The 11,694-nt window shown below is 47.9% G+C and overlaps 1 protein-coding gene across 1 annotated transcript in view; it reads left to right on the forward strand.

Annotated features, from left to right (window-relative positions):
• The window catches only part of LOC129133881 (GTPase-activating Rap/Ran-GAP domain-like protein 3), a 47,048-nt gene that overhangs the window by 6,250 nt on the left and 29,104 nt on the right, over window positions 1-11,694 (forward strand). The window contains exons 6-27 of the mRNA XM_077177958.1: window positions 69-96; window positions 336-376; window positions 455-540; window positions 621-1,720; window positions 1,799-1,826; window positions 1,914-1,927; window positions 2,041-2,081; window positions 2,165-2,245; window positions 2,323-2,461; window positions 3,351-3,413; window positions 3,492-3,528; window positions 3,614-3,727; window positions 3,811-3,891; window positions 5,655-5,705; window positions 6,670-6,732; window positions 6,809-6,831; window positions 6,921-6,980; window positions 7,065-7,108; window positions 7,190-7,230; window positions 7,312-7,428; window positions 8,635-8,747; window positions 9,292-9,600. Of these exons, the coding sequence (XP_077034073.1) occupies window positions 2,451-2,461; window positions 3,351-3,413; window positions 3,492-3,528; window positions 3,614-3,727; window positions 3,811-3,891; window positions 5,655-5,705; window positions 6,670-6,714 (402 nt within the window). The 5' untranslated portion in view covers window positions 69-96; window positions 336-376; window positions 455-540; ... (4 more) ...; window positions 2,165-2,245; window positions 2,323-2,450 and the 3' untranslated portion in view covers window positions 6,715-6,732; window positions 6,809-6,831; window positions 6,921-6,980; ... (3 more) ...; window positions 8,635-8,747; window positions 9,292-9,600. The remainder of the gene's footprint in view (window positions 1-68; window positions 97-335; window positions 377-454; window positions 541-620; window positions 1,721-1,798; window positions 1,827-1,913; window positions 1,928-2,040; window positions 2,082-2,164; window positions 2,246-2,322; window positions 2,462-3,350; window positions 3,414-3,491; window positions 3,529-3,613; window positions 3,728-3,810; window positions 3,892-5,654; window positions 5,706-6,669; window positions 6,733-6,808; window positions 6,832-6,920; window positions 6,981-7,064; window positions 7,109-7,189; window positions 7,231-7,311; window positions 7,429-8,634; window positions 8,748-9,291; window positions 9,601-11,694) is intronic.

Raw genomic sequence — 11,694 nt, forward strand, 5'->3', positions numbered from 1 at the left:
CACTGTTGGTCTCTGCAGGGAGAGTGTCAAGTGTGACTCTGTTACAGCTCTGTTCTTTTTCTTTTTAGGAAGCAAAGCTGGACATCAGCAGGCAAGGTGAGATGGGCAAGGTAAGCATTGAGTAGCGTACAGAAGCAGTTAGTTGTTATTGCTCCAGTCTCACTTTCTGGTGCAACTCTAAGCATCCGTTCCTGTTTCTGCACTTTAGGCAATCCACTCGGAGTACGCCAAGTCCCAGTCACCAACCGGCCGACGCACCGGGTTTGCTGCTCTCCCGAGCCCTGCGGAAGAATCACGGGACTCGGCAATGAAGCCTCTGCCTTTTCTGTTTAAAGGTGTTACCAGGGTAGCCTTCAGCAGTGGCCGAGGAGTTGCGGTGAGTCAGGGAAGTAGGGAGGAGGAGCGAGGCTCCGCTCAGGTTTCAGCAACGCCACGTCACCTCGTCTCCTCTTAGCCCAGGCGTGCCCCATGACGATGGCGTCAGCCTCCGAGTGTGGCTGAAGCGTGCGGCCCCAGGAGCCGGGCATTCTTGGGAAAAGAGTGAGTGGCAGAATTGTTGGGTTTTGGCCAATGTGCTGCTGAGGTTATGCATTGATATTTTGTTTACTTTATTGGAGCAGATGAAGAAACAACAGGAAGTTGTTTAACAACAGTGCCAGCAGGACCTTCCCAGCTGTCGAGGCAGCCTTCCTTTGCACCTGACACAGGCCGGCATCCCCAGATGTCTGAGAGATAAGTAGAGGGCTACGACCCACAGAAGGGATGAAACCAGGGCGCAGGGCAGGGACCCACCGGGAGGGGTTTTTGAGTCCGCTTTGGAGACGGGGGTGTCCACGAAGCGGCCCCTTAGGCCTGGGGGGGAAATAAAAGCAAAGTATCACTTTTGATCTCAGTGCTGAGGTGCGCAGGGCAGAGCAGTGCCGGTGTGTACTGTGTCATTTGTCTATTGTGTGTTCTGTGTGGTTGGATGTGTCATGTCCTTTACCTTAGGCCTTTGAGGAGCCTAGCAGAAACCCTGGCATCATTGTTAGCATCTGTAATCTCTACATTCCTTGGCCTGGTACCCAGGCCATTGAACTTTTGACTTGGGAGCTCCAACAGGCATCAGAATTGCATCTCTCTTTGGAAGCATCCAGTCAGGTGGCTTTTCAGGTCTTGTTCTGAGCTGCACGGACAGCCGTGCTCCGCAATGCTCCATTTCAACGGATTAGGCTTTGTAAGAATGCGAGGTTAGGGAGAGGATTCTGACCGTAGGATTCCTGGGTATCCATCTTTGCAGTTCTTGGAATAAATCATTCAGCCAGCATCTTCCTCCAGGGTTCTCTGAGCCTCATCAGTTTGCCATCTGTCTCATCTTGGTCATCTCCTTTTGCATTCTCTGAGTCCTTGCAGCCACTTTCCTTGCCAGGAGCTTTCTGTTCCTGTTGTGTCCCCCCTGTCTGTCACGTCCCGTCCCGTGTCACGGGTGTCAGCACACACATTTGTGCCGGAGCTGCTCTGCCCTGCCGCATAGCCTGGTGCAGTAGGAGAAGTCCCTGGGAGTTTGTAATGTGGGGTGTAGTGGGACTCTAGATGGGATTTGTAGATGGACACCAGACGTCTGGAGCTCCTAAGTTATCCTGCAACAGTTTGACTCTTGTCCTAACTTTTTTTTCAGATTCAGATGGATTAAATGTGTGCCAGAGGGCCCCATCCCGGGTGAGGGGTTTCCCCCAAGCAGGTGAGGCACCGTTTGTCTCTGCAGCAGAAGTGTATATGGTGACTCTGTTACAGCACTGTTCTTTGTCTTTCTTTTTAGGAAGCAAATGTGGATACCAGCTGTCAAGGTGAGCAGTGGAGAGCAGTAGTTGTTATTGCTCAGGTCTCAATTTCTGGTGCAGCTCTAAGCTTCCGTTCTCCTTTGTGCACTTTAGGCAATCCACTCGGAGTATGCCAAGCCCCCGTCACCAGCCGGCCGATGCTCCGGGTTCCCTGCATGTGTGAGCCCTGTGGATGCATTACAGGACTTGGTGATGAAGCCCTGAACTTTTCTATTTAAAGGTGCCATCCAGGTGGCCTCCAGCAAGTGCTGAGGAGTTGTGGTGAGTCAGGGAATTAGGGGGGAGGAGCGAGGGTCCACTCAGGTTTCAGCTGTGCCAAATCACCTCATCTCCTCTGAACCCAGGCGTCCCCTGTGGCGACGGCCTCGGTCTCTGAGCGTGCCTGAAGCGTGCGGCCCGAGCAGCTGAGCGTTCTTAGGAGCACGGTGAGTAGCAGACTTGTGGGGTTTTGGCCGATGTGGTGCCACGATCAGGCATTGATGTTTGGTTTTCTTTAATACAGCTGTCTAAGAGACACCAGCCCGGTGCCAGCAGGACCTTCCCAGCTGACGAGGTGGCCTTGCTTTGCACCTGAGACCGGCATCCCCAGATGTCTGAGAGAGAAGTAGAGGGCTACGACCCCCAGGGGGGATGAAAGCAGGGTGCTGGTTTGGGAAATACTGGGAGGGGTTTTTGAGTCCGCTTTGGAGGTGGGGGGGTGTCCATGAAGTGGCCCCTTAGGCCCCATAAAAGCAAAATCTCACTTTTGATCCCAGTGCTGAGGTGCGCAGGGCAGAGCAGTCCCGGTGTGTATGATGTCCCTTGTCTATTGTGCCTTGTGTGTTGTTTGGGTATCTCATGTCTCTTACCTTAGCCTTTTCAGGGGCCTGTCAGAAACCTTGGCATTGTTCTTATCCTCTGTGATCTCTGCATTTCTTGGCCTGGCACCCATGCCATACAACCTTTGCCTGGGGAGCTCAGACATGTATCAGATTCGCATCTCTCTTTGGAAGCATCCGGTCAGATGTCTTTTCAGGTCTTGTTCTGAGCTGTATGGACAGCTATGCCCTGCCAGGATCCATTATGGCAGATTAGGACTTGAAAGAATGTGAGGACAGGTAGAGGCTTCTGACCGTAGGATTCTCGGGCATCCATCTTTGCAGTTCTTGGAATAAATCATTCAGTTAGCATCTTCTTCCTTCAGTGTTTTCTGAGCCACATCAGCTTGCCATCAGTCTCACCTCAGTCATCTCATTTGGCATCCTGTCGTTGCTCGCAGTAATCCTTTTTGCCAAGAGATTTCTGTCTGTGTTGTGTGCCCATTGTTTGTCGTGTCCTGTCTGTCCTGTGTCACAGGTGTCTGCACATATTTGTGCCGGAGCTGCTCTGCCCTGCTGCATAGCCTTTTGTAATAGGACAAGCCCTGGGGAGTTGAAATTTTTCATGTGGGGTGTACTTGGACTCTAGATGCTGTTCCTAGATTGATATAAGGTGTTTGCAGCTTTTGAGTCATCCTGCAGGTGTTTGACATATGTTCTAACTCTCTTGCAGGTGCAGATGCATTGCATCCATGGCAGAGCACCCCATCCCGGGTGAGGGGGTTCCCCATAGCAGGTCAGTCACCATTTGTCTGTGCAGGGGATGCGTCAAGTGTGACCCTGTTACAGCGCTGTTCTTTGTCCTTATTTTTAGGAAGTATAGCTGGATCTCAGCAGTCAAGTTCAAGAGGGTAAGGTGAGCAGTAGCCTTTCTTGTTGCTGAGGTCTCAATTCCTGGGGCAAGTCTAAGTCTCCATTCTCGTTTTTGTGCCTTAGGCCATCTGCTCGGAGCATGCCAAGCTCCCATCTCCAGCTGGCCGACGGACCGGGTTTGCCGCTCTCGCGAGCCCCGCGTTCCGGGCAGCCGTCAGGAACCGCCGAGGAGTTGCGGTGAGTCAGGGAAGTAGGGAGGAGGAGCGCGGGTCCACTCAGGTTTCAGCAATGCCACGTCACCTCCTGTCCACTTAACCCAGGCGCACCCCACGATGACGGCGTCGGCCTCCGAGCGTGGCCGCAGCGTGCGACCCGAGGAGCCGGGCCTTCTTAGGAGAAGGGTGAGTAGCAGACTTGTGGGGTTTTGGCCAATGTGGTGCCACGATCAGACATTGATGTTTGGTTTCCTTTGATATAGCTGTCTAAGAGACAACGGCCCGGTGCCAGCAGGACCTTCCCAGCTGACAAGGCGGCCTTCCTTCGCACCTGACATGGACTGGGCTTTCCATATGTCCAAGAGATAAGTCAAGGGCTACGACCCACAGAGGGGATGAAAGCAGGGTGCTGGGTTGGGGCTCCTGGGGGGGAGGGGGTTGAGTTGTCTCTGGAGATGAGGGTAGCCAAGATGTGGCCCCTTAGGCCACGTAAAAGGCAAGTCTCACTTTTGATCACAGTGCTGAGGTGTGCAGGGCAGAGCAGTCCCGGTGTGTATCGTGTCCCTTGTCTTTCGTGTATTATGTGATGTTTGGGTATCTCATGTCTCTTATCTTAGCCCTGTGAAGGGCCTGTCAGAAACCTTGGCGCCATACTTAGAATCTGTGATCTCAGTGTTCCTCAGCCTGGTGCCCAAGCCATAGAACCTTTGACTCAGGAGCTCCAACAGGCATCAGAATTGCATCTCTCTTTGGAAGCATCCAGTCAGGTGGCTTTTCAGGTCTTGTTCTGAGCTGCACGGACAGCCGTGCTCCGCAATGCTCCATTTCAACGGATTAGGCTTTGTAAGAATGCGAGGTTAGGGAGAGGATTCTGACCGTAGGATTCCTGGGTATCCATCTTTGCAGTTCTTGGAATAAATCATTCAGCCAGCATCTTCCTCCAGGGTTCTCTGAGCCTCATCAGTTTGCCATCTGTCTCATCTTGGTCATCTCCTTTTGCATTCTCTGAGTCCTTGCAGCCACTTTCCTTGCCAGGAGCTTTCTGTTCCTGTTGTGTCCCCCCTGTCTGTCACGTCCTGTCCCGTGTCACGGGTGTCAGCACACACATTTGTGCCGGAGCTGCTCTGCCCTGCCGCATAGCCTGGTGCAGTAGGAGAAGTCCCTGGGAGTTTGTAATGTGGGGTGTAGTGGGACTCTAGATGGGATTTGTAGATGGACACCAGACGTCTGGAGCTCCTAAGTTATCCTGCAACAGTTTGACTCTTGTCCTAACTTTTTTTTCAGATTCAGATGGATTAAATGTGTGCCAGAGGGCCCCATCCCGGGTGAGGGGTTTCCCCCAAGCAGGTGAGGCACCGTTTGTCTCTGCAGCAGAAGTGTATATGGTGACTCTGTTACAGCACTGTTCTTTGTCTTTCTTTTTAGGAAGCAAATGTGGATACCAGCTGTCAAGGTGAGCAGTGGAGAGCAGTAGTTGTTATTGCTCAGGTCTCAATTTCTGGTGCAGCTCTAAGCTTCCGTTCTCCTTTGTGCACTTCAGGCAATCCACTCGGAGTATGCCAAGCCCCTGTCACCAGCCGGCCGATGCTCCGGGTTCCCTGCATGTGTGAGCCCTGTGGATGCATTACAGGACTTGGTGATGAAGCCCTGAACTTTTCTATTTAAAGGTGCCATCCAGGTGGCCTCCAGCAAGTGCTGAGGAGTTGTGGTGAGTCAGGGAATTAGGGGGGAGGAGCGAGGGTCCACTCAGGTTTCAGCTGTGCCAAATCACCTCATCTCCTCTTAACCCAGGCATCCCCTGTGATGATGGCCTCGGTCTCTGAGCGTGCCCGAAGCGTGCGGCCCGAGCAGCTGAGCGTTCTTAGGAGCACGGTGAGTAGCAGACTTGTGGGGTTTTGGCCGATGTGGTGCCACGATCAGGCATTGATGTTTGGTTTTCTTTAATACAGCTGTCTAAGAGACACCAGCCCGGTGCCAGCAGGACCTTCCCAGCTGACGAGGTGGCCTTTCTTTGCACCTGAGACCAGCATCCCCAGATGTCTGAGAGAGAAGTAGAGGGCCACGAGCCCCAGGGGGGATGAAAGCAGGGTGCTGGTTTGGGAATTACTGGGAGGGGGGTATTTGAGTCCGCTTTGGAGGTGAGGAGTGTCCATGAAGTGGCCCCTTAGGCCCCATAAAAGCAAAATCTCACTTTTGATCCCAGTGCTGAGGTGAGCAGGGCAGAGCAGTCCCAGTGTGTATTGTGTCACTTGTCTTTTGTGTATTATGTGTTGTTGGATATCTCATGTCTTTTATCATAGCCCTTTGAGGGGCCTGTCAGAAACCTTGGCACCAGTCTTAGTATCTGTACTCTCAGCGTTCCTTGCCCTGGCGCCGATGCCATGGAACTTTTAACTCGGCAGCTCAGACAGGTATCAGAATGACAACTCTTTTTCGAAGCATCCGGTCAGATGTCTTTTCAGGTCTTGTTCTGAGCTGTATGGACAGCTGCACCCTGCAAGGTTCTGTTATGATGGATTAGGACTTGTAAGAATGTGGGGACAGGTAGAGGCTTCTGACCGTAGGATTCTTGGGCATCCATCTTTGCAGTTCTTGGAATAAATCATTCAGTTAGCATCTTGTTCCTCCAGGGTTCTCTGAACTTCATCAGCCTGCCATCAGTTTCACCTCGGTCCTCTAATTTTGCGTCCTCTTGGTGCTCGCTGTCATTTTCCTTACCCAGAGATTTCTGTTCCTGTTGTGTCCCCGTTGTTTGTCCTGTCCTGTGTCACGGGTGTCTGCACACATTTGTGCTGGAGCTGCTCTGCCTTGCTGCATAGCCTGGTGCAATAGGAGAAGTCCCGGGGACTTGATGTTTGTAATGTGGGGTGTCGTTGGACTCTAGGTGGGATTTGTAGATGGGCACAAGATGTCTGGAGCTCTTAAGTTATCCTGCAGCTCTTTGATTTTTGTCCTTTCTTTCAGGTGCAGAAGGATGAAATCCAGGGCAGAGCCCCTCATCCCGGGTGAGGGGATTCCCCCGAGCAGGTCAGTCACTGTTTGTCTCTGTAGAGAGAGCATAAATGATGGCTGTTAGAGCAGTCTTCTTTGTCTCTCTTTTTAGGAAGTCAAGGCCAAGTGGGCGAGGTGAGCATTGAGTAGTGTACAGAAGCAGTTGTTTTTGCTGATGTCTCAGTTTCTGGTGCAGCTCTTAGCATCTCCACTTTTTATTTTAGGTGGTCCACTTGCCATCTATCCTGGCCGGGCATGCCCATTCCAGCTGTGTGCAGCTTAAGGTATCAGTGTGGCATCCTTGTCAGATTTGGGAGGTTGTGTTTTCACAGTGTCTCAGCATGCTTTTCTGCTTTGTTTCTTTGCAGGTGCTGTTGCTGCCCTAGGCATGCCAAGGAACAGAGGAGGGCAGGTGAGTCGGTGTTTAGGCAGGCTGACTCACAGGTGAGTGTTACACAGCAGCATGCTAAGTGTGTACCTTTTCTCTTTGCAGGTATCTTCTGGGCACCCTCTGGAGTCAAATCAAGATTTGAGGTGAGCCGGGGCAGGGGTGCAGAGGAGTCCCGGGGATTACTGTTTTTGACGGCAATAGTCACCTTTTCTGTTTTGTCTTAGGTACCCTGAGGAGCCTCGTAGCCAAAGGTTGGAAACGACAGCACCGAGGTACACACGGAGCATGTTTCAACATCCACGTCCGACCGAGGATGGATTTTGTCTGCTCCTTTTCCAAAAGCTAAGTGTCGGGGCCAGCAGCTGGGAGAAGGGGAAAAACCTTTACTATCACAGAGGGCAATTTGATGTCAGCTTAGCGGAGAGGTCTGTAGTGGGACCAGCTCTCTGGAAGAAAAGGGAGAGGATTTCTCCTCAGCCTGACCAGAGCCTTTGCCGGGCAGGGCAGTTCCGACCCATCTCAGGATTCTCGTGAACTTTGCATCGTCCGCCTTCCTCGGCCCGACGTCGTCACAGATCTTTCCCCTGAGGAGCTCGCCTTCACGTCCGGAGCTATAGCCACGGCCACCTGGCCGTCGGCTTCCTTCTCTAGGCTTGCTGAGCCTCTCGAGCATCCTCTTAACTGCTTTGGCACTAACTTCTTTTAACGAGTTACATTTCATCATCACGTGCTATCGTCATAGGGCTTCCTCTCCTTTGGCATCATCAGCCTCTGGCACATCTTGCGCTAGGCATCTCGGGTGCCTAAGGGGACAGTGCCAGGCAGTTGCCACTTGTCTCTGTGTTATGTCACCCGTGTCTGTGTTGTCCGTGTCTGTGTTGTCCGTGTCTGTGTTGTCCGTGTCTGTGTCCGTTGTCTTCCACGTCATAGGCCTTTGTTACGTCTCAATGCTTTATTGGCACTATTCTTTGCCGTATAGGCTGTATTCTACTCACGTTCCTTTCTGGATATCCCTTATTCTGGCATCTTTACATTTTTACTCTTTGAGACAGGAATGTCTCAAACAGACAAGATGTTCTCATCCATCTTCCTTCTCACTACCAGCTTTGGTAGTGCCTTTTTTTCCGTGCCATTTTCTTGGACTGCTAGAGGGGAGTGTCTTGCACCCTCCTCATGTGACTGCAGTACTTCTATAGGTTCCATCTTCTGAAGGGTATAGGACTCAAGAATTCATCTTCCAGCGAGTTATCTCAAGTCCTGGCTTATATTGTGTGTACCTGTGCTGGCTTATACTGTATGTACCTACCCTCTATGTACACTTGCACTGTATGCATCGACTTACATTGTTGTGTGTACTTATATTGTACCACTTATGGTTGGAGCTGCCCTGCCTGGGCACGTAGTCACAGTCAGGTAGAAGAGTTATAAAAACTTTACTGTTCATCTGTCTTTTATGGGATTTTGGGTAGAAAACTTATTGGTCCAGAGTGGAGACAAGTCCTAGCTGTCAGATAGCCACTCATTGACCGCTTCCTGTCGTCTCACAGGTCCCCAAGGCTACCAATTTCCCCAGAACCTACCAACTGACGTCAAGGAGCGCAGCCAGAAGATGTGTGGCAGCACGTTCTTCAGCGTCTCGAGTAAGGGCCGCAGCGAGTGTGTAAGTGGGAAGAGCGTGTGAGCGTGTGTGAGAGCATGTGTCTGTCTGCGTCTGCTCATCTCTGCATGTGTCAGCGCATGCCGACTGGATTACTGGATTTAACCTTGTGTGTGTGACTTTTGCTTTTCAAGTTTTTCAACTCATTTTTAAATTTAGAATAAAAAATCCCCAGCTGGGTTTCCCCCCCGCCGGCTGTTTTTTTTTCCTCGGTCCCGGTCGGTCTGTGAGGCGACGCTCATCACCAGAGTTTGGGCGCGGACTGTCCAGGGACCGGGGTTTTTGTCAGGCAGGAAGATTTTTTTTGAGGCTCCCGGGAACCACGTTCCCGAGGACCAATGATTGCTGGGGTGTAATTTAGCAGTTGTGATGAGAGGGATGGTGACTTCGTGTGTCATCTGAAGGGGGTGTTAATTGTAGATGAGTGGTGTTTTTTGTGTGCTTTTGTTGTTTTGGGTTTCCTATAACAATAAATCCACATGTAAAGAAAATAGAAAAAGGTTATCATCTTGTGTTAATATGTGTGTTGTATTGCTCTGTATTGCAGGGTGAGCACAGGGTGAACTCTCTCCTCCTTGCTGTGACACCTGGGCTGGCAGGGATGACACAGTGACCTCGGCCGGCCGATGCTGCCTGTGCCATCACCTGGCACTGACGTGTTTGATGAAAATCCTTTTGCAGGGATTTTTCTCCTGAGAAGCCTCAGAACAGAAATGGAACCAATAACGATCTGCTGGCTGTGGAGTGTGGGCTGGAGATGGTTTAGCAACAGGGGCATCTTGGATTGGTCTCCTGTGCAGTGTCTACTTGATGACCAATCATGGTCCAGCTGCGTCGGGGCTGTGAGCAGTCCCAGGTTTTTATTATTTTATTTTATTTTATTATTTTTATTATTCATTCCTTTCCAGCTTTCTGATGTCTCCTTGCTCTTTTAGTATAGTTCTACTATCTCATTTTCTTTTAATATAATAGAGATCATAAAATAATATTTCAGCCTTCTGAGAGGTGGAGTCAAGATTCTCGTCTCTTCCCTCGTCCTGGGGACCCTCAAACACCGCCACAATCAGCAGCCGAGCGGGTTTGTGCGGTCCTGAGTCGGCAGACACCGGGGGGCAGCCCTGACACAGCCGAGAGCGGGGAGACACTGTCTGTGCCCCGAGGGTACTGCGGGCACCTGGGCTGGGGGGAGACACTCTCTGTGTGTGCCCCGAGGGAACTGAGGGCACCTGGGCTGGGGGGAGACACTCTCTGTGCCCCGAGGGTGCTGAGGGCACCTGGGCTGGGCCCCTGTGCAGCACAAGAGACACCAGAGACAGCGGTAGATGATAAAGGGCCGACTCTTAGCAGGGGTTAATCCAAGGTTTTATTAGGAGTCCCAAAGGAGCTCCTGCACCTCAGGGGCCTCCTGCCAAGAGCCCCAGGGAGATGTGCCAAGGTTACATTTAAAGGGAGGTGGAAACCGAAAGTAGATAACATTTTACCAACCAATAAGTGACCCTAAGGGATGGATGCTGGGGCATAGACATACAGGACAGCGTATGGGGCAAGGCTCGGGGGGCTGACCCCTGGCCTCTGGCTAATCACTGGACGACTTGGACCGAAACTTCTGCATGGAGGGGATGGGAGGCTGAGTGATTGACAGAGAGCCAGGGTGGGGGTTTGGGGATGATCTCATCCTGGGAGAGGGATAACACAGGTAGAAGGAGGGGGGTACAGTTTGGGATAAACCATTTGGGAAAAATATGGGGATACAAAACAAAACTACTTCAAAGTATTATAAAGTATAAAAATGCACTACAGCAGGTTTGGGCAGCACCAAATGAAATGTAATAAAATAAATAAATATAATAAATAAAATATAAAATATAAAATATAAATAAATAAATAATTTCTATTCTTTAAAAATAGAAAAATTAAAAATAAAAATTAAATAAAAGTAAAAAACCAAAATAATTTAAAATAAATGAAAAACAAAATAAAAACTGTAAAGTGCTGTAAAGTGCTGTAAGAGTTCCATAAAAGGTAGTGCCGTAATGCAAGACCCTCAAACACCACCACAATCACCAGCTTGAGTTGGTCTGGGCAGCACTAAATAAAAAAAAAATAAAAACCTTTAAAAACAGAAAAATTAAAAATAAAAAATAAAAAAAAATAAAATTAGAAAAATAAAATAAAAGCTTTAAAAATAGAAAAATTAAAAATAAAATTAAAAAATTAAATAAAAACTTTAAAAATAGAAAAATAAAAAATAAAAAATAAAAAATAAGAAAAATAAAATAAAAGCTTTAAAAATAGAAAAATAAAAATTATAAAATTAATGCTTTAAAAATAGGGAAATTAAAAATAAAAAATAAAATTAAAAAATAAAATTAAAGCTCTAAAAATAAAAAAATTAAAAATAAAAATTAAATAAAAAATAAAAATAAAAAAGTAAATGCTTTAAAAATAGAAAACTTTAAACTTAAAAAAATAAAAAATAAAAATCTTTAGAAATAGAAAAATTAAAAATAGTAAGTAAATTTAAAAAATAAAAAATAAAATAAAAAACGTTAAATATAGAAAAATTAAAAATAATAAGTAAATAAAAAATAAAATTAAAAAATAAAATAAAAATGCTTTAAAAATAGAAAAATTTAAAATAAAAATTAAATAAAAGTAAAAAAACAAAATTAATTTAAAATAAATGAAAAACAAAATAAAAACTGTAAAGTGCTGTAAGAGTTCCATAAAAGGTAGTGCCGTAATGCAAGACCCTCAAACACCACCACAATCACCAGCTTGAGTTGGTCTAGGCAGCACTAAATAAAAAAAAATAAAAACTTTAAAAATAGAAAAAAAAATAAATTTAATCAAAAATAAAATAAAAAAATAAAATAAATTCCTTATAAATAGAAAAATTAAAAATAAAAATTAAATAAAAAATATGACTAGAAAAATAAAATGTGTTTTA

This window comes from Agelaius phoeniceus, chromosome 4, assembly GCF_051311805.1.
Source record: "Agelaius phoeniceus isolate bAgePho1 chromosome 4, bAgePho1.hap1, whole genome shotgun sequence".
Classification (NCBI taxonomy): Eukaryota; Metazoa; Chordata; class Aves; order Passeriformes; family Icteridae; genus Agelaius; species Agelaius phoeniceus.